We start from the raw sequence: 20,603 nt of genomic DNA on the forward strand, positions 1-20,603 counted from the left end.
GAGCTCCTGGGAGAAAAAGTGAGGTATGAATGTAATCATGAATAAAAGTAGAGCTTTATAGGTGGAGGCAGATGTGTATTGGGGGGGGGGGGGACTTAAGGGGAAGTCTAGACTTGGTGGACAGGTAGGAGCCAGGGCCTTTTAGGGAACGTCTGGGACATCACACCATTTTTGTTTGTATTTTGCAGAGAGCTAAAGAATAGACAGGAATCTCTGGGGAACTTTGGAGAAGTGGAAGCATGAGTGACCTATAGCAGAAAGGAAGAAGCCAAAAGTGTTATGAACTGCCCTCTGCTTGACCATTCCAACTGGTCATTAGAAGAATTAATAACTAAAAATTGGTACCTACGTTTGCTTATATCCTCCTCCCTCCATCTTCCTTTTATGTTGTATCTTTTAGATTGCAAACCTGAGGACAGAGACTGTCTTATTACTGATCTTTGTAAATTGTTGTTATTTTATTTTATTGACTTATATACCGCCTTATACCCGGAGGTCTCAAGGCAGTTAACTACTCTGGGAGCCGTTTTTCAACAGAAGAACAGCGCATATGTTCTTGTGTGTATATCTATGTGTGTATATCTATGTGTACAGTATGTGTGCAGTATGGTACCACAATGTACTGCTTTACAGGGGGACAATGTAAAGTAGGATAACCCAGTAGTGCTAGCACTGTGTCTGGACACTCTGAAATCTAGATGATTGCAAACCTGTGCAGGTGTGTGTCATTGTGTAGGTTTGATATACATTGGACAGGTACATAGCTGAGCTAGAATTTATCAGCCAGTTTGCTGATCAGAGTGGCCAGCTCATCTCACACACTGTTTGCTAGTTCAGCAGTTTTCCCAGTGGCGTAGCGTGGGGGGTGCAGGGGGGGCCGGCCGCACCGGGCACAACATCTGGGGGTTAGGGTTAGGGGCGCAAATCCACGGGTTAGGGGGCGCAAATTACTTGCCTTGCCCCGGGTGCTGACAACCCACGCTACGCCACTGAGGTTTCCTTTTAAGGTAATCTGGCAAAGGCCCGGTTTGCATGTGACTGAGTGGTTATATGGTTTGGCTAAGTGTAAATGTGTGGATTTCTAGAGAGATTGTGGCTCCTGTGCTTCTCCTCCTGTAAACCACCATGGTACAGCTTGTGGACTACCTTGGTTACACCTGGCAGAAGCAGATTTAGGGTAGCATGGTTGGTTCGGTCACACTGGGAGAATGGAGCATGGGAGGCAGGTGTGTGTATCTGAATGTTGGTGTCACACAGGGTGCTGCTGAAATTTTAGAACCCACGGTCTGCCACTGCAACTGGGGCAAGAGAAAGCCAGAAACCCAGGTTTGGATGTCACACTAAGCCAAACCATGGCTTACCTTGGGCAGCATGGCAGCTGCAGATCTGGGGGAGGAACTCAGCTGCTGTGATCTCCTCTGCAGGAACCTGTGTGTTCACACTAAACCATGGTTTAGTGCAAGATGGAGCTGTTCTGCCAGGTCTTTGGCCAGGGTTCAGTCTGTCTCTCTCTCTCCTTTCATAAGAACTTGCATGAAAGTGGCCTCCCAGTTTTTCTCACAGGTGCAGATAAGTTCAGCACAAACAGTTGGGCTTGGTGAGCATTTAATGTTCCCAGCCCTAATCTTCGGGTTGCCATCTGATTGGGTTTTATTCTGATCCTAATCTGATTTTAGGATGTATCTTAATTGATTGCCTGATTTTATGTTAATGTGTTATACATTTGATGTTAGCCACTCTGAGCCTGGTTTTGGCCGGGGAGGATGGGGTATAAACAACAACAACAACAACAACAACAACAACAACAACAATAATAATTAGTGTTATGTGAAAATCAGGTTACCTTTAATCATCACCCCCTTTGTCTTTACCATTTAGATGCTTGTGTTTTGGGTTCCCAACTGTCTTCAGAGAAGGAATGGCTGCTCTACATCTTTCATGAGCAACATTTGAATCTTGTCCATTTTTAAACCTGTTCATTAATTAAATCTAGGCTCTTTTGTGGGCACTGTGATGCAGTTTGCAGACAAAATGAACTTCCCTCTGAAGTCAGCATGTCACAGTAGTGCAGTATTATAACCATCCAGCTATTACGGACTGCGCTGACCCCAGAAAATAGGGCAGGATGGCAAAGAATACATTCAGAATATGTGGTACATATTTTTGCTTGGAGCTATGGTATTAGCTGTGACGACTGTGATGAACAATATGGAATGCGATCACGTTAGTAAGCGTGACACTGAAGTGTGATGCATAATGCAAATATTGCCAGAAAAGTCTGTGGCTGCTACAGTAGACATTATTCCTACTGAATTCATGCTCTGCCTCTGACCCAAATTCAGAGCAAAAATATCCCAACTGTGGTAGTGAGCAGGCTCAGGAGAGCTCCTTGTGAAGCTGAAGAGCTGTGCAGGCAACTGAAATCTGAAAAGAGAGAAAGCTGTGCATGGGGAATGTGGGTCTCCAGCTGAGCCTTACAGTTGGAACGTGCGACTAGCTTCTTGTATTGTGGTCCAAAAATAAATAAATCAGCTTATTTTATCTTTCTCATCCAGGCACGATGTTCCGCAAGAAAAAGAAGAAACGCCCCGAGATCTCTGCTCCACAGAACTTTGAGCACCGTGTGCACACCTCGTTTGATCCAAAAGAGGGGAAATTTATTGGCCTGCCTCTGCAATGGCAGAATATCTTGGACACTCTGAGGCGGCCCAAACCCGTCGTAGACCCTTCAAGGATCACCCGGGTGCAGCTTCAGCCTATGAAGGTGAGGATGGAATATCTGAACTCTCCCCAATCATCTGGAATCTGAATTAAATATTCCCTCCTTTACATTTCAGCTTGTCAGATACGGAGGGGATGCAGCAACTCCCTTATAAAGAATGGTTGCAAGGTGTGGGATTTTATAGTTCAGAGATAAGGCAAATAAGAGGTGACATGATAGAAGTTTATAAAATTATGCATGGCATGGAGTAAGTGGCTAGAGAAGTTCTTCCTTTTTCTCTTATACTCAATTCATGGACACCTAATGAAGCTGAGTGTCAGAAGATTCAGGACAGATAAAAGAAAGTAATTTTTCATGCAATGCATAGTTGAACTATAGAACTGGCTCCCACAAGAGGAGGTGATGGCCACCAACTTGGATGGCTTTTTAAAAGAATTAGACCAATTCATGGAGGAGAGGGCTGCCAGTGACTCCTATGCATGATGGCTTTGCTCTGCCATCACAGCTGGAGGCAGCAAGAAGAAGAAGAAGAGGAGGAGTTTGGATTTGATATCCCGCCTTTCACTCCCTTTAAGGAGTCTCAAAGTGGCTAACATTCTCCTTTCCCTTCCTCCCCCACAACAAACACTCTATGAGGTGAGTGGGGCTGAGAGACTTCAAAGAAGTGTGACTGGCCCAAGGTCACCCAGCAGCTGCATGTGGTGGAGTGGAGACGCGAACCCGATTCCCCAGATTACGAGACTACCGCTCTTAACCACTACATCATACTGGCAATGCTTCTGAATGCCAGTTGCTAGACACTACAGTAGGGGAGAGGGCTCTTGCTGGTCAGATCCTGCTTGCTGGTTTCCCACAGGCAACTGTTCAGCTACTGTGAGAATGGGAAGCTGGACTCAATGGTCTATTTAGTGACTGTCCCTTTTCTGTGGAACACTCTTCTTGTTGAGGCACCCACTATCCACACATTCTGGAAACAATTGAAGACATCTTTGCTGCAACAGGCTTTCCCAGCTGGATGTTTGCCATGGGTGTCTATTTTATATGGTTTTAGATGTTGGCTTTTTAAAACAGGTTTTTTGTGTGATTAATACATTAGCAACAACTTTCAATGGTATAGGAGCCCTTTTCTCTTTCCCGTCTGGGCATTCTTAATCTCACTTCAGAATTGATGTTGTCCTTTATTTTTCTTTAACTGCCTAGATATAATCTCATTCCATCTTGGGAAAGCATGTGTGAAGCAAACTGTCTCGAAGCCCGTTCTGTTGCAGTAATCCAGAAATTATGAATATGGGAGATTGTTTGAGAGAGACTGAAGAGGCCAAGCAACCCCTGTTAAGTGGGCTCCTTGACCTGAGTGTTTGTTTCAGCCATTTCCTCCCCACCCCCCGCAACTCTTTTTTTATTAAATTATCACCACATACAGAGCAAGAAGCCCAACCCATCTGCCAGGGCCCGTCTCCTGAGCCAGCTGGGTGGCTGACAGAGCAAGTCAGACTGTTGACAAAAAGCAAAAGAGCACATATGCGTGCCTGCACAAGTAGATGGATGCATTTCCATGGCAGAAGTGGAGAGAAGGAACATCCTAGTCCTAGTGCAGATCCCCATGTTCCTGATATTTGTTCGAGCTTTTCTCTGCCTATTTTAGAATCGCTACCACCGGCCAGACTAGGTAAAGAGAGAGGAAAGAGATAGTTATGGTTGGGTCATAGGATTGGCTTAAACCCGGATGGATGGATCAGGCCTTCCTGACCGATTATGGAGTAGCACATATGCATATGTGAATGCTCTCTGGTAGTCCTCTACCATATTTATATCTATTACAGTGAACTGCATGCTTACATGAGTAAGGGAGTCAGTAGTCAGGAGAAGCTACTGTTTTGACTGCTGCAGTTAATTCAGCCTGTGTTTTATGAAGGCGCTGCAGAGATGTTAGCAAAGGGAAGAAATTCTCTTCTCACTCCAGGGGAAGTTTCCCCCCCCATACGGATTGGGAATGGTGCCAAGAGAAGGCATGGGTATTGTATCGGGCCTCCCTGTGGTGAAATAGATGGTGTTAGTTAATAGATTCTTAAGCTTCTTACTTCCTAAGTAAATGAGTTGGCTAAGCTGCAAGGTAGATAAGGTGTGGGAGGGGCAGGTGTCTGGGATGGAGAGACGTGTGTGCTATACAGTGGTACCTTGGGTTACATACGCTTCAGGTTACATACGTTTCAGGTTACAGACTCCGCTAACCCAGAAATATTACCTCGGGTTAAGAACTTTGCTTCAGGATGAGAACAGAAATCATGCTCCGGCAGCGCGGCGGCAGCAGGAGGCCCCATTAGCTAAAGTGGTGCTTCAGGTTAAGAACAGTTTCAGGTTAAGAACGAACCTCCGGAACGAATTAAGTACTTAACCCGAGGTACCACTGTATTATGTTCCAGAATCAACATTATTTGCACATGGTCACAATATGATTTGTCTCAGAATGGAGCCAGTTTCTTACTGTGGGCGAGTTGGTCGGTGAGAACATAAAGCTATCATTATTATAGATTTAGTATTGCAGATGATTTCCCCCACAGCATTTTGATACATCACTCAGTAAGGGGTAGCAGACAGCTAGAACAAGACTGTGGCTTGTATCCAAATAGCTGGTTCATCATGTGTGCATTTACTGTGGCTTAACTCCAAACTCTTCCCTTCTCATATTGTCTGCACAGACTGAAACAAGCCCAGCTCCCTCAGCCCTATGATTGCTTGAATTGAGCCTCAGATATTACCCCTATTCCATTGTTGTCAAAAATGTGAGTTAGTGGCCAGAGTGGGGAGGGCTGCATTCACCTCGCGCCTATTCCAAAATCTCCTAAAGGCTCTCTGCACTGCTAGAGATATGTCTTTAATGCACGAGCAAGACTTTGGTTGGAGCTGCTGCAGGGTGCGATGGTAGGAGCTGAATGGGTGCATCTCCTCCCCCCTTCCATTAATGCAACTATTGTTGTGTGTTTGTCAATGACTGAACATGGCTCCAGTTTTTAAAACAAATAGCAATTAAAAACAAATAGCAGGAGGCACAAATGTACTGTCTATCTGAGGTGTGGCTTTGCATGAGGTATATTTCTCAGCACCTTGCCATGTTAAGTCTGTTTGTAGGTAGCGCCAAGCCCTTTTCCAATTCAAGTTCAGCATCACACAGTAGATGACCATCTCGATGGGGGCCCTGGAAGACCTGCTCCCAGTCTTGCAGGCGCTTTCCACCTGCGTGGGAGGGCAGGGCCCTGACGGACTCCAGCTACAAAAACTAGGGTGCTGAACAGAGACTTGGGCTGGGGTGTTGTTTGGGTTTTTTGTTGTGGGGGGGAGTTGTTGCTCTCGAATTTTTATATCTTTATTTTAGATCTTGTGATTTATGTGGCAATTGTTCAGTTTGCTTGTGTATTTTAAATGTTTTATTTATTTATGACTACTTTTGTCATGTTGTAGTTATGTATATTTCTATCTTGTAAAGTGCCTTGAGCATGGTTTGAACTGTGGAAAAGTGGCATACAAATAAAATTTTGTATGTAATCTTTATTAAATTTGTATACCACCCTTCATCTGTAGATCTCAAGGCACTTCACAGCATATGTACTGTATGTATGCATGTAAAGCAGAATGTGCTTCACCCCATAAATCTCTAATTCCAGTGAGAGGTAGGTTCAAGTTACACACTCAAATTGCCTGAGAATCTTCTGAATGAATCTTCTGAGAATGCCTGAACAGGTGACCACAGAACGTTAACTTAGCTTTTGTTTGTTTTGTGGTAGACGGTTGTGAGAGCCAGTACATTTGAAGTGGAAGGATATATCTCTGGGATACTCAATGACATCCAGAAGCTTTCCCTCATCAGTTCAAATACCCTGAGGGGGAAAAGTCCCACGAGCAGGAGAAGAGCCCAGTCGCTGGGGCTTCTGGGAGAAGATGGACCCACTGACATGTACCTACAGTGTGCGGAACCAGACTGGGCAGACAAATATGGAAACTACCTCAACTGCAATGGTGGGAGCAAGTCCTCGAGACGGCAGACTTTATGGCCAGATTATAAACCTGCATTGGACGGACAGGCTCACTCCAATGGCCTTGTGATGAAAGCGCAGTCTCTTGGCCCTTCAGAATTCCAGGGCGCAAACAGCCGCTTTATCCCACTCTCCTCAGGTTTTCAGCGCCAGCAATACATCCCGGTTCCTGAGGCAAACAGTGAAGATGCTGGAAGGGCATGGAGCTCCGAAGAGCACTATGCTCAGCCTAGCCAGGGGAGCCAAGCTAATTCGAGGCCGCCCGGGGAAGGCAGTCCTGACTCCAAATCGAGAGACAACAGCTTGAAGAGGAGGCTTTTGAGAAGCGTGTTCCCCTCGTCCAGCACCTCAAACAAGATCGGAAACAGCCAAACACAGATAAAGGTATGTTTATTTTGTACCAGAGAGGTTGGTGCCTTTCAAGTACAGTTCTGAAGGTCAATATGGCTTCTAATAGTTTAAAGTTAATGTCAGGCCAGGGCTTATGCTTGCATTATGGAGCAGCTATTGGCCTAAATTTGCACTGATGTTACACCAATGACACAATCCACAGAGCATGCGCAATATATGCTGGTATATTCTTTGGCAAACTGTATTTCCTCTTGTTGCCCACACTACAGCTGTCAAGGGAGCCAAGACAAACAAGCAAATCTATGTCTGCAATCATCATAATCTGCTTGTCAATGTCATTGTCCTTGGCAGTAGTGTAGTGGCGAATTCATGGTGGTCACACCCATGCGCCGTTCTAAGATCATACAGCTTTCTTGGATTAAACAATAATCTTATAATTATATCATAGCCATAATTAAGGATGCATTGCCCCAATCAGTGCAGATCTCCATGTTTTGCCTTTTAGCCAGATCTACTATTTTCTGTGCACATACGTGGGCAAATGATTTGGAGCTCCAACATCCTCTTTGGGAGGGACTTAAGTTGTGTTTTCTGTGAAGTTCTATTGTATGGAGCAGAACTTGCACACCATTCTTTTGAAGCTGGAGCACTGTATGCTTTCAGTGTTCCTAGATGCTTAGCTTTGGAGCATGAAGTGACTACAAAGCTCCCCTTTCATGCTCATTGGGTGGCTGTAGGACTCTGGAGACAGGGACCCTGCTGCAGAATAGTATCAGGTCTTGGACAATCCATTACTCTGGATCACTATGCAACTAGTCCTTGGACCCTCTACTTTTCTTCAAAACGTATGTTTCTAGGCCTCATGACGATACGGAAGTGCAATGAAATTTGATCTTTGTGTACTAAAGACCCAGATGTTCCTGAATCTGAGACTACCTATTATTCTTCTCATGGGGAGAAAATCATAATTGGGGCTGAATTTTGAGTGAGAAAATACCTGTTGGAAATATGGTGAATGCAGCTGCCCTGCCCTCGAATGGCCATTCATTCACTTAAGCTCTCAAGGTTGCATTTGTTTAAGAAAATAAAATGGTAGATCAGTGGTTCTTAAGCAGTGGGCTGGGACCCACCAGTGGGCTTGTGTCATTGTCTGCCTCCTTCCTGGCCTGCTCTGCCCCAAGCAACCCAGTCATATTTTTAATTATAATATTTATTTATTTATTTATTTATTTATTTATTTAGCTAGCAAACAAGCTGGGAATACAAAGGAAAGGAACAAGAGAGGAAAGTTGTTACAGGAGGAAGAAGTGAATGTAGAAGGACTGGAGGGAGGGATGAAAAAAAACCTGACAGCAGTGGCGTAGCGTGGGGGGTGCAGGGGGGGCCGGCTGCACCGGGCGCAACATCTGGGGGTTAGGGTTAGGGGGCGCAAATCCACGGGTTAGGGGGCGCAAATCCACGGGTTAGGGGGCGCAAATTACTTGCCTTGCCCCGGGTGCTGACAACCCACGCTACGCCACTGCCTGACAGGCTGGGGTGCATGTGCTGAAAGTAAGGCACAAGTTGAGTGTGAAAGGAGAATGGGATAAGAAACTACAAGAGATGGGTAAAAATACTTAGAGAGGCAAGTAGGAGTGGGAAGGGGAAAATATAAAAGAAAAAGCCTTCTCCATGTAGAGACACTGGATCAGCAAATTCTGTCTAAATTGAAGAGGCTGAGTCACAATACCTACAGAGCCAACATCTGTCGTAGCTTGAGGAAAGTTGAGCTATGGAACTCCTCGCAGCAAGGAAAATGCTGTGGTAAAGAATTTATCAAAATTGAGTTGATATCCATGGAAATTTATGCTAGTCATTGATAGGTGGATATGTCAAATGCTGTCTCCATCTGCCACTTTCTGATGGGCTTTGCCCCTGCACTGTCATTTTGTGGCTGGTGGGCCTCAGTCATTTTCCACGGTCTCACCTGAAGGTAGAAAGCTTGAGAACCCCTGTGCTGGGGGCAGGATTCCTGTGACTGCATGAACCTCTCCTTTGGCCCCACACAGATCCTTGGCCTTCCTGATGTCTCCCACCTCACACAAACACTGTGCCAATGCCTTTTTTTACTTTTACCAAAACGGCTTTTATGAAATTAAATGCCTTAGTTACAATTCTAGTTCCATCTCTTCTCCGCATTAAATCAACCTGAGTATAGCTCATGATTTACAGGATTTCTTCAGTAATCACTTTCAGTTTACGGATGCCAGAACAAAATCCAAAACAGAGTTCCCTGTGTTGTTGCACATCAGCTGCTAGTCGGGGAGGCTGAGCAGCCTAAACAAAGTCCCTTCACCTCTAGCCTCTTTGGGGCTTCCTCTGCCCTCTCTGATGTCTTTTTCGAACTCCATGAGCGTCTCCTCACTAGCCACAAGGACTCTTCAGTCTTGCACCGCTTCCTGATATGATTCTATTTATTTCATTATTTTCCGGTACTTCACATATACACAGTTGTGCGTGAGTAGAACTTGTGTATATGGGGTGTGTGTGAAATGTCTGTAATTTTAAAAATGGCACTCCTGGCTTTCCCTTCCTCAATCTGATTCTGAATGGTGCTTTCAGACATCCAGGATTAAAAACCAATTCAGCCTTTAATGCTGTGAATTCTTTGGAAGCTGGTTGTGCACGACTCCTGCAGTGTCAGCTGGTTGCTGCTATTGACTAACCACGTTTGTTCTGGGCCAGCCAAGAGGAGGAAGCTCAGCTGAAAGTGTGTTGAGTTCTGGCTGACTCAGAACATATTCATAAATGCAAGGGGATGACACACACTGTGGTTGCTCAGCGAGAGCAGATTGCAAGTAGTGAGCGAGTCAGGCTGCGGCCCATGTTAACTTGACCTAGATTGCAGCATCACCACTCTTTCCCCTAAAGGGTGTTTGCAGAGCACCTTGAGGCCTCTGCTGGTTTCTCATTCTGTGTCTTTCCTTTCAGTGAAAGGGTAAAAAGCAAAATGGTATGGATCACACAAGTAGGAATTGGTGACTCTGTCAGTTTCAGTTTCTCTCAGTTTCTCATTTTTGCACTTTCAGCTTTCCACAGCAGTTTGTGTGTTACTTTAAAGTCCTTATGAAAATTAATCATCAGTTAATTTTTGCTGATAGTCAAACCTCGGTTGTCAAATGTAATCCATTCCAGAAGACCGTTCGACTTCCAAAACGTTCGACAACCAAGGCGCGGCTTCCGATTGGTTGCAAGAGCTTTTTGCACTCAAGTGGAAGCTGTGTTGGACATTCAGATTCCGAAAAATGTTTAAAAAAACTGGAGTGTTTACTTCCGGGTTTTCAGCGTTCAGGAGCTGAAACTTTAGAAAATGGAGCCGTTCGAGAACCGAGGTTTGACTGTACAGTGGTACCTTGGGTTACATATGCTTCAGGTTACATATGCTTCAGGTTACAGACTCTGCTAACCCAGAAATAGTGCTTCAGGTTAAGAACTTTGCTTCAGGATAAGAACAGAAATCGTGCTCCAGCGGTGCGGTGGCAGCAGGAGGCCCCATTAGCTAAAGTGGTGCTTCAGGTTAAGAACAGTTTCAGGATAAGTACGGACCTCCGGAATGAATTAAGTACTTAACCTGAGGTACCACTGTATAGACATATTTGTATGTAATTTTGCCTGATATGCATGTTTCTGCAAAGCAGTTTTACCTAATATAACTCATTTTTATATAGGATTATATTATTTTTACTAATATGTAGATTTATATGCCCCCGGTATGTATATTTTTGTTCACATGACATGCCTGGAGAACTGCATTGCAAAATTTGGAGAAGCATAGATTTTGAAAGGTATTTCAGTTCGCATATTGTTTCAGAACGTAAGAATTAGGTGGATTCATCTTTCAGTGTGAACTGAATCTATTTTCTCCTCCATCCCTAGACAGTAAGGAGGTCAAGTCACTGAGGGAGGGGGAACCACAGAAGTGTCTTGCCTGAGGACCCTCCAGATTGTGGAACCAACACTTGTTAGAGTGATAGCAGAAGGGACAGGTCATTTCAGTGGTGGGCTGTATTCTGTGGAACTCCCTTCCAAGCAATGCATGGTTGGCCCCTTCAAACGTGGCATTCAGAAATGCTTAAAAAAACCTTTCTCTTTCGAGCACCTTTTAACTGATATACTTTTATTGGACCCACCCAGCTATACAATTCTGTGATTCTATGATGCTAGCAAAGTGTTTCTACTGCCTGGATTATATTTCAAAGTATGTCTGCTTACTTTTTGTATTTTATTTTTTAAATTAGAAAGTTTATACAGTGGTACCTTGGGTTAAGAACTGAATTCGTTCCGGAGGTCCGTTGTTAACCTGAAACTGTTCTTAACCTGAAGCACCACTTTAGCTAATGGGGCCTCCTGCTGCTGCCGCGCCACTGGAGCACGATTTCTGTTCTCATCCTGAAGCAAAGTTCTTAACCTGAGGTACTATTTCTGGGTTAGCAGAGTCTGTAACCTGAAGCGTATGTAACCTGAAGCGTATGTAACCCGAGGTACCACTGTAATATGATAATGAGTATTTATGTTTATACTGCTGCTCACTGCCTTCAGAGAACTTTGTGCATCCTATAAACATTTAAAATAAACAGAACAAATTTCTGTTTTTCTAGGCACATGGCTACTTGTGCGTGTGTGTTTTTAGAAAGCTTGACATGGAGAATGGATATTTGGTCTAATCATTAGGAAGGAAGGCCTCTGTGAGCAATGGCACCTCTTTTTTGGGGTGCTCTAGGTTACATAAAACACGCCTGTAAAACAAAGCTGGAGGTTTGAAAACACCTTTCCTCCAGGAACGTGTCTCAGCTGGAATGGAAGGGTGGTGCAGGTAGAAGACGGGGAAGTAATTTTCAACAGGCAGTTACTTGTAACTGTGTGTGTGTGTGTGTGTGTGTGTGTGTGTGTGTCCCCAACCCACAATGTGTTACTAAGCAAAATAAATTTGCATTTCCCTGTGTGTGTGTACCCACAGAGGTCAATAGGTTAAAAAATAAAAGCTTATCTTAGATAGTTCACTATGTACAGTCAAGGTGAAGTATAGGTGCTGGGAAAACAGGAAAACTTCCTCTCCTCTCTATTATATTATGTATTAGTTTGTCAAAGCCACACCTCCTTAAGGTTAAGGCCACTGACTTTCAGCTACTTAATAAGGACAGCATTTGAACCTAGAAAAAGAAGCCTGCGACTCAGTCTGGGCCCACAGTGGATGTACTTCTTTAATCCCCCACAGACACTGCTTTCTCCAGCCCAGCTAACCAAAGGGCTGCTTTCCGATGCCTCTGTGTCTTGGCTGCCACTTTACCTGTCCATATTCTGAGAGGTTTCAACTGATTCAAATCTCTTCCCTCACCAAGCCATGAAACCCATATTTTCTCAGCTGGGCCTACCTCACACGGTGGTTGTGATTATAAAACGAAGTATCAAATCAAATATCTTTAATACGGTCAGTGACCAGGAAGCAATTTATAAAATATGACATTAAGAGTAGTATTGTGCTACAAGTAGCAGTAAAAATATGGCCAATTCTCAGAATTGGTGCTTATATTTATGACCAGGTTTTGAGTTTTAAGTTTTTAAAATTCAATTCAGGAGTCGCTACTGTTTATTATCGTTCTTTCGGTGTTTACAGTTTGAACTCCTTTGTAGACATCATTGCTTGTCTTATTCTTGTTGCAATGTAACAGTACTTTGCCACGGACCTGTTAATTTCGGGCTCTTTGTCAGCTAAGAGGTGTCTGATATAGGTGTCGTCTGTACTACGAGGTATTTCCCTCAGAATCGGTTCGATCAGCTCTTTTCTTGAGTCTCAATATAATGGGCAGTATAAGATGACATGCCCAATGGTTTCGATTTCATTGCTGTTACAGGGATCTTTGTTCGATCGGTATTTTATTGTATCATCCCTCTAGAAGAGCTGAAGGGAGAGCGTTAAAGCGGGCCCTGGAAAATGCCCATCGGTGTTTAGCGTTGTCTAGAACTTTGAGATAGTTCGCTAGATGGGGCCTTTGGGAATTGTATAGAAGTTTATAAGTTATCGGAAGTTGGTTAAAGTCATTTTGGGTTTCTATAAAACGAAGTAATCCCCCATCTACACCACCCTGAACTACTTGTAGAAGAAGTGGGATGGGCTAGAAATGTAAATGATAGCAACAACAATCATCTCATGCGGCTCTCTATTAATTTAGGTGTTTCAAGCCAAGCTGTAGCAAACTGCTGATCTTCTAGAACTCTTTTCCTCTTAGGTTGGGCTTATGTTGTGTTCTCTCATAAAGTAAGGCTGGTTCTCTTCAGTAGTGTCCTGGGGGATTCTTGTATTCTTCAGGAAAGAAATCGAACTTCTTTTGAAATAACCCAAAACCAATGCAATAAAAGCATTAATGCTGTACTACTGCAAGTCGCTGTGCCAGTGACAGGAGGATCACTTATATTTATTGAAACTCTCTGGGCATTTTTCCCAAGAGAACGCTGGTATTATGGCCAATGTTCCAATTTGGGTAATTACATTTTCTTTTATTTGACTCTCTCACTGCATCTTCACTTGAGTTCTTAACAGAGCACTTTTCATCCATCAATCTTAGATCCGTTTACAAAGTGGCCAAAAGTATTTATTCACTTTTTATGGATGGGGGGTGGGGATAGATACTCTGGCTAGCATTGGCTCTTGCAGATCTCAGGCAAAGAGAGGTCTATCACTTAATTTTTAAGAGTATGCTTAGAGTTCTTTTTTTTGTTTGGTTGCTGCCTTGAAGAACAGATAATGTTGGTTGCTTTTTGGGGGGAAGAGCTAATGACTGATTGATTTCTTGTCATACAGATACTAGAAGTGTGAAATGTTTTGTTGCATGGAACCAAATTGTTTAAGTTTCTAGTGTGCGTGTTTTGAAAAGTCAACTAGCTTTAACAAATAAAACTGAGCAACTATGTTTTTTTTTAATGCATTGTGAGTGTTCTTGCATATAACACAGAAAACTTGTTTTCAAGGGGTGGGGGCATGTTCTTAGTCTTCTCTGGGTGTCTACAACAAGCATTTCCCCTCGTTGTACTTCTGCCATCACCAAACCAGTTTTTCAAGAGGTTTGCAGCACGTTAGAAGGTGCCTCGGAAAACACAAATCTCCCCTTTCCAAGCATAACCAGCACTTTGCTGATAGAGATGTGTACATTTGGTGTGGTGTGTCACTGTAAATCAGTGACCTCATTCACATGTCATGGTAAACCATACTTAACCGTTTCCTGTGAATACACCTGTCTGAGCCTTTTCACTCATCCCTGCTAGCGTGGAAAGGAAACAAACTGCTGACTTAGTGTTACATCTAAACAAGAGATTGCAATTTGTATCACACCAAAGAAATCACAACCAGTAAGCTAAGAACCATTTGGGCTTGTTTGTCGCTATTACAAACTTCATGTAGTTCATCCTGAAACACCCCTGGGTATAGTTTTTAATTATTCAAATTGTAGAGGAACAGGAGAATCTGGCTCCCCTGTGGACATCACACAAGGCCACAGATCTCCCCTGGTCTTGCGGTGCATGCCAGCCACAGCGGGAAGGGAGAGACAAGCAAAGTGCTGTGACTGGGCCTGAGGCATTGGGCATGGGGGCTTGCTTGTGATCAGCCCCACCTTGCCCTCAGAACACACCACTTGTGGCTTTTTGCTGGCTATGAACCATGGGGCTCCTGCCAGCGATACTCCTGCTTGCCTGCCCATTCAGCAGGTGGGATGAAGAGCTTTGCATCACTCCACAGGTAGGGGCCAGTGGAACCCGGCAGGGCTGGACCAGGGGCCCCTTCCATGTCCTCCATCCCAGGGCAAAGCAGGTTCAGATTGCACCCTTAAGCAATTAACGATTCAACAGAAATTCATTTGAGAAATGGACTGAGATTTTGTAAAACTGACTTGATAGCCCTCCTAATAATGCTATTTTCTCCTGCTCTCCTCCAGCCCAGTCCTTTCTTCCGACCGCCACAGCACTGGGGTTCACCGCACAGCCCTGCTGCCAAATCCCAGTCCCTTCCCTCGGACCAGCCAGCGCCAGAGTACGCTCGGATTTCAGAAGCTGGGACCCCTCAGAAATCCCTGACTGCAGAGACTGCAGTGGCCCTGCCTCCAGGCCGGCCGTCGCCTGCGGGGTCCCCCCGGAACAGACACACCCAAACCAGCTCCAGCAACCTCCACCTTCCCTTGGACTCGAAAGCCCAGCCATCCAGTGAGGATCCGGTTGTCGTAACTCACAAGCAGTTCAAAGCTGCTTTGAGGATGGTGGTGGACCAAGGCGACCCCAGGACGATGCTGGAAAACTATGTTAAGATTGGGGAGGGGTCTACAGGTATCGTCTGCATTGCACGCGAGAAGCATTCTGGACGGCAGGTGGCAGTGAAGATGATGGACTTGCGGAAGCAGCAGCGACGAGAGCTCCTTTTCAATGAGGTGACTAGATGAGGGAAGAGATGAATGGGGTGGCAAGAAATACTGAATGGGGTGGATCCAGATTTAAGTTAGCTGAGCTTTAGTCCACTGAAATCAAAGGGATTTGAGTTAGACATGACTAAATTGCCCTATTGATTTCAATGGGACTAAAACATGCCTAACTGGAACCAGTCCTGTATTTCTAAAGGCAGTCGACAAAGAGAATATCGGCCAGATTACAAAAGCGGGTGATAGTAGTTAACATAGAGTAGGGAGATGAATGAAGACAGTGAATACTCCAGGCAGGCTATTGATCTGCGACGTTTGGGATGTACCGTATTTTTCGCCCCATAGGACGCACTTTTTCCCCTCCAAAAATGAAGGGGAAATGTGCGTGCGTCCTATGGGGCGAATGCAGGCTTTCGCTGAAGCCTGGAGAGCGAAAGGAGTCGGTGCGCACTGACCCCTCTCGCTCTCCACGCTTCAGGAAGCTATCCGCAAGCCTTGCGCGCCCGGGGGGAGGTCCCGCCGGGCGCGCAAGGCTTGGGGCGGCAGCCTGCAGCACGAAGCACGGGGCGCCCTCCAGAGGACGCCCCGTGCTTCGGTGTCCGCAAGCCTTGCGCGCCCAGCGGGACCTCCCCCCGGGCGCGAAAGGCTTGCGGACATCTGCAGCTCAGGCTTCCCCCGCCCCAGCCCCGTGGCTGGGGGGGGGGATAAATTTTTTTTATTCATTCCCCCCCCAAAAAAACAACGAGGTGCGTCCTATGGGCCAGTGCGCCTTATAGGGCGAAAAATACGGTAAATGTTTGGAACTTACAGTGGTGCCTCGCAAGACGAAATTAATCCGTTCCGCGAGTCTCGTCTTGCGGTTTTTTCGTCTTGCGAAGCACGGCTATTAGCGGCTTAGCGGCTATTAACGGCTTAGCAGCTTTAAGAAAAAGGAAACAAACTCGCAAGAACTCGCAAGACGTTTCGTCTTGCGAAGCAAGCCCATAGGGAAATTCGTCTTGCGGAACGACTCAAAAAACGCAAAACCCTTTCATCTAGCGAGTTTTTCATCTTGCGAGGCATTCGTCTTGCGGGGCACCACTGTATTTTTGATGTTGTGAGACTGCATCGTTTGGTATCCAGTTTGCTTTGTGCAAACTCTATCTGATGGAAAGTCCCATTGTGCACACAGAAATCCTTGCACTGATAGTTACTTTGCACTGCGCTGGATGCAAGCCTCAGTTCCATGTCTATCCGCATTTTTCTCAGGTGGTGATAATGAGAGACTACCAACATGACAATGTGGTGGAGATGTACAAAAGCTATCTGGTTGGTGATGAGCTCTGGGTGCTGATGGAATTTCTCCAGGGAGGAGCCCTCACGGATATTCTGTCCCAAATCAGGTAGGTTAAAGCAACACATTTCTTCCCTCCTTTCCTGCCTAAAATATCATAGAATCATAGAACTAGAGAATCGGAAGAATCCCCGAGGGTCATCTAGTTCAGCCCCCTGCAATGCAGGAATCTCAACGAAAGCATCCATGACAGGTGGCCATCCAATCTCTGCTGAACAACCTCCTGAGGGAGACTGTTCCACTGTCGAACGGCTCTTACCAACAGAAAGTCCTTCCTGATGTTTAGTTGGAAACTCCCTTCTTGTTACCTGAAGTCATTAGTTTGGGTTCACCACCCTACCCTCTGGAGCAGGATAAAACACGCTTGTTCCCTCTTCCATGTGACAGCCCTTTAGATATTTGAATATGGCTATCCTATCTCCTCTCAGTCTCCTCTTAAAGGTAAGGGTAAAGGGACCCCTGACCATTAGGTCCAGTCGTGACCGACTCTGGGGTTGCGGCACTCATCTCGCTTTATTGGCCAAGGGAGCTGGCGTACAGCTTCCGGGTCATGTGGCCAGCATGACTGAGCTGCTTCTGGCAAACCAGAGCAGTGCACGGAAATGCCGTTTACCTTCCCGCCGGAGCGGTATCTATTTATCTACTTGCACTTTGACGTCCTTTCGAACTGCTAGGTTGGTAGGAGCAGGGACCGAGCAACGGGAGCTCACCCAGTCACGGGGATTCAAACTGCCAGCCTTCTGATTGGGAAGTCCTAGGCTCCGTGGTTTAACCCACAGCGCCACCCGCGTCCCAGTCTCCTCTTAGCCAGGCTAAACATACCCAATCTTGGGCCAGTAACTGTCTGTCAGCCTGATCAATCTCAATGGGTTGTTGTAAGAATAGAATGACGAAGAACCATGTAAATTGGCTTGAGATACTTGAGGAAAGGCAGGATACAGATGTAATAAATAAATGATAGCTTCTGTCAGCATAAGACAAATTCATGGACCATGGGGCTATCAACAACTACTGGCCCTGGTATCTGTGTCTTATCTCCATTGTCAGAGGCAGCATATCCCTCTGAACGCCAGTTTCAGGAGAGCACAAATAAGGTGTGTGCTGTTGCTTCTCATAGGTGTCTGATTGGCCACTGTGAGAATAAATAAGAACGCAGTCCAATAAACACAAGGTCCCATCAGCCACACCCAGCTAGCAGCCACTGGGGATGAATAGGCCTAGCGAGATCAGTAATGTAAATAAATACACAAAGAGGGACAATTACTTTCTGTCGCAAGCTGCCCACTCCCAGGATTTGTTGAGCTCAAGTTCTACAGTGTTAGATGTGCTAATAAATTCTACATTGGCAGTTTCCCACTGGTGCGATGTATAAAGGTGATATTGTGTGATTCCAGCATGCTGCCCCAACCTGGTTTGCTTGCGCAAAACTTACATGGGGGTTAGACTATGTCTTGCCTTTATTGAGCATTTGTTCCCGTTTGTTCGAGGGGAGGTTATACGACAATGAGCATTCATCCTGATTTCCTTGTGGGGTGTTTACAGTACACAGTCTGTCTGTCATTAATCATCTGTTTATCCCACACTTTTCAGTGCATTTCTCTACTTTCCTACCCCTCCTCCCAAAAAAATCTATTTCTTTGTTACAGTGCATTTGTTGTGCTAGGGCCACAGAGCACTTTAATTCACTTTAATTATGGATCGCTCTGTTGGTTAGAGCGTGGTGCTGATAATGCCAAGGTTGCAGGTTTGATCCCTGTATGGAACAGCTGCATATTCCTGCATATTAGGGGGTTGCACTAGATCAGGGGTAGGCAACCTTAAGGCCCGGGGGCCGGATTTGGCCCAATCACCTTCTCAATCCGGCCTGCAGACGGTCCGGGAATCAGCCTGTTTTTACATGAGTAGAACATGTGCTTTTATTTAAAATGCACCTCTGGGTTATTTGTGGGGCATAGGAATTCGTTCATATTTTTTTTCAATATACAGTCTGGCCACCCACATGGTCTGAGGGACAGTGGACTGGCCCACAACTGAAAAAGGTTGCTGACCCCTGGACTAGATGATCCTCAGGGTCCCTTCCAACTCTTCAATTCTATGATCCTATGAATCCTTCCCACAAAATTCTGGAATTCTGCAAGCGTCTTTTGTATATGAAACTTCCACATAGCTATTCCAGTCACTGCAGGCCCCGTACTTCATAGATTTGTCTAATCCTTTTCTAAATCAATGGTTGTGGCTACCACCATTCCATTACAAGCTCCGATACTCTGGACGGAGCAGGAAGTTCACTTAAATCTCATGCCATCAGACATAATTGGATATTTAATTGCTTCTGCTCTATGAAAGAAAATGACTTCCGATTTTTTTATTTTTGCTTCTTGTTTCAGGCTGAATGAAGAGCAAATTGCTACAGTGTGTGAGTCAGTCCTGCAGGCACTGGCTTACCTGCATTCCGAAGGTGTGATTCACAGAGACATTAAGAGTGACTCCATTCTCCTGACCCTTGATGGAAGGGTAAGAATTCCTTCGCAGTTTGAGCTCTTCTTTCTCTTCCCTGACAACGCTTTACAAAACTCACTCTCCAGCTCCCCTGTGCCATAGCAAGTTTTGTGCACTGAAAGTCACAAATTCATTCTGTAGTTTAAGATAGATTTCAGGCCTACGGTGGACAACCAATCCACATGTATTAGCAATTGCAAATGGCTTTAAAAAGTAAATTGCAAGCACCTTTGGGGGGCATCCAAATCAAGAACCCAGTGTATGTGGTGGGATTAGGAGGCTTTAACTCTTCGCCTCCCTGTGTTCCCAGTCCAGACTGAGCCTTCTGTACCTGCATGGCGTGGGGCGCACACCTCCCATTGGAGCAAGTGGGGGCTCCCCCCATGCCAAGAAAATAGCAGGCAGCAGAGGGCCCAGTCTAGATTTGAACCCCAGCAGGAGGGGTCAGGCCAAAGGTTGAAGCCCCATTCCCTCTGCGGCAGGGTCCCAATTGGATCAGGCCTCTCATGCCCACACTTGACCTGTAGCAATTGCCTGGGGGTCTTTTTAATCTCATAGATGATGTCTTGTCTACTATGGTCCTCAGGCAGCAGTTTGGGCAAGACTTTTGCCCAGGGGCAGCCAATGTGATGAAGCTCCAGACATCTTGGGCTACAACTCCCATGATCCCTGGCAGCCCTGTTTAGGGAAGTTTTTAATGTTTGAAGTTTTATTCTGTTTTTAATGTTCTGTTGAAAGTTGCCCAGGGTGGCTGGGGAAACCCAGCTAGATGGGTGGGGTAGAAATAAATAATAATAATAATAATAATAATAATAATAATAATAATAATAATAATAATAATAATTACCATGCTGCTTGGAGATGATGGGGTTTTTAGTCCACAACATCTAGAGGGCACCAAGTTGGCTACCCTTGGATATTCTCCTGCTGTTCAGCATAGACAGCACTAGGCTAGCCAAGGGTTTGTCAAACCTTGGTTCCCAAATGGCTCCGTTTCAGTTCCCGAACGCTTAAAACCCAGAAGTAAATGCTCCGGTTTTCAAACGTTTTTTGGAAGTCGAACGTCTGACACGACTTCCACTTGAGTACAATAAGCTCTTGCAACCAATCAGAAGCCGTGCCTCGGTTGTCAAACATTTCGGAAGCTGAACAGGCTTCCGGAATGGATTACGTTTGACAACCGAGGTTTGACTGTAGTTTCATATGTTCACTTTTTGCCCCCTTTA

General features: G+C 45.3%; 1 protein-coding gene across 13 annotated transcripts in view; it reads left to right on the forward strand.

Annotated features, from left to right (window-relative positions):
- LOC310708806 (serine/threonine-protein kinase PAK 6-like) overlaps nucleotides 1–20,603 on the forward strand; it is a 48,567-nt gene that overhangs the window by 23,794 nt on the left and 4,170 nt on the right. For 8 of the 13 annotated variants that reach the window (XM_083507644.1, XM_083507643.1, XM_083507640.1 and 5 more), the window contains 5 exons: nucleotides 2,556–2,764; nucleotides 6,505–7,137; nucleotides 15,072–15,557; nucleotides 16,794–16,927; nucleotides 19,266–19,392. In XM_083507644.1, the coding sequence (XP_083363770.1) occupies nucleotides 2,561–2,764; nucleotides 6,505–7,137; nucleotides 15,072–15,557; nucleotides 16,794–16,927; nucleotides 19,266–19,392 (1,584 nt within the window). In that variant the 5' untranslated portion in view covers nucleotides 2,556–2,560. Of the gene's footprint in view, nucleotides 1–188; nucleotides 342–2,555; nucleotides 2,765–6,504; nucleotides 7,138–15,071; nucleotides 15,558–16,793; nucleotides 16,928–19,265; nucleotides 19,393–20,603 lie in introns of all 13 variants that reach the window. The other 5 variants (XM_083507648.1, XM_083507647.1, XM_083507645.1 and 2 more) reach the window with 2 other exon arrangements.

This window comes from Podarcis liolepis (genome assembly GCF_965112155.1).
Source record: "Podarcis liolepis genome assembly, chromosome: 1".
Classification (NCBI taxonomy): domain Eukaryota; kingdom Metazoa; phylum Chordata; class Lepidosauria; order Squamata; family Lacertidae; genus Podarcis; species Podarcis liolepis.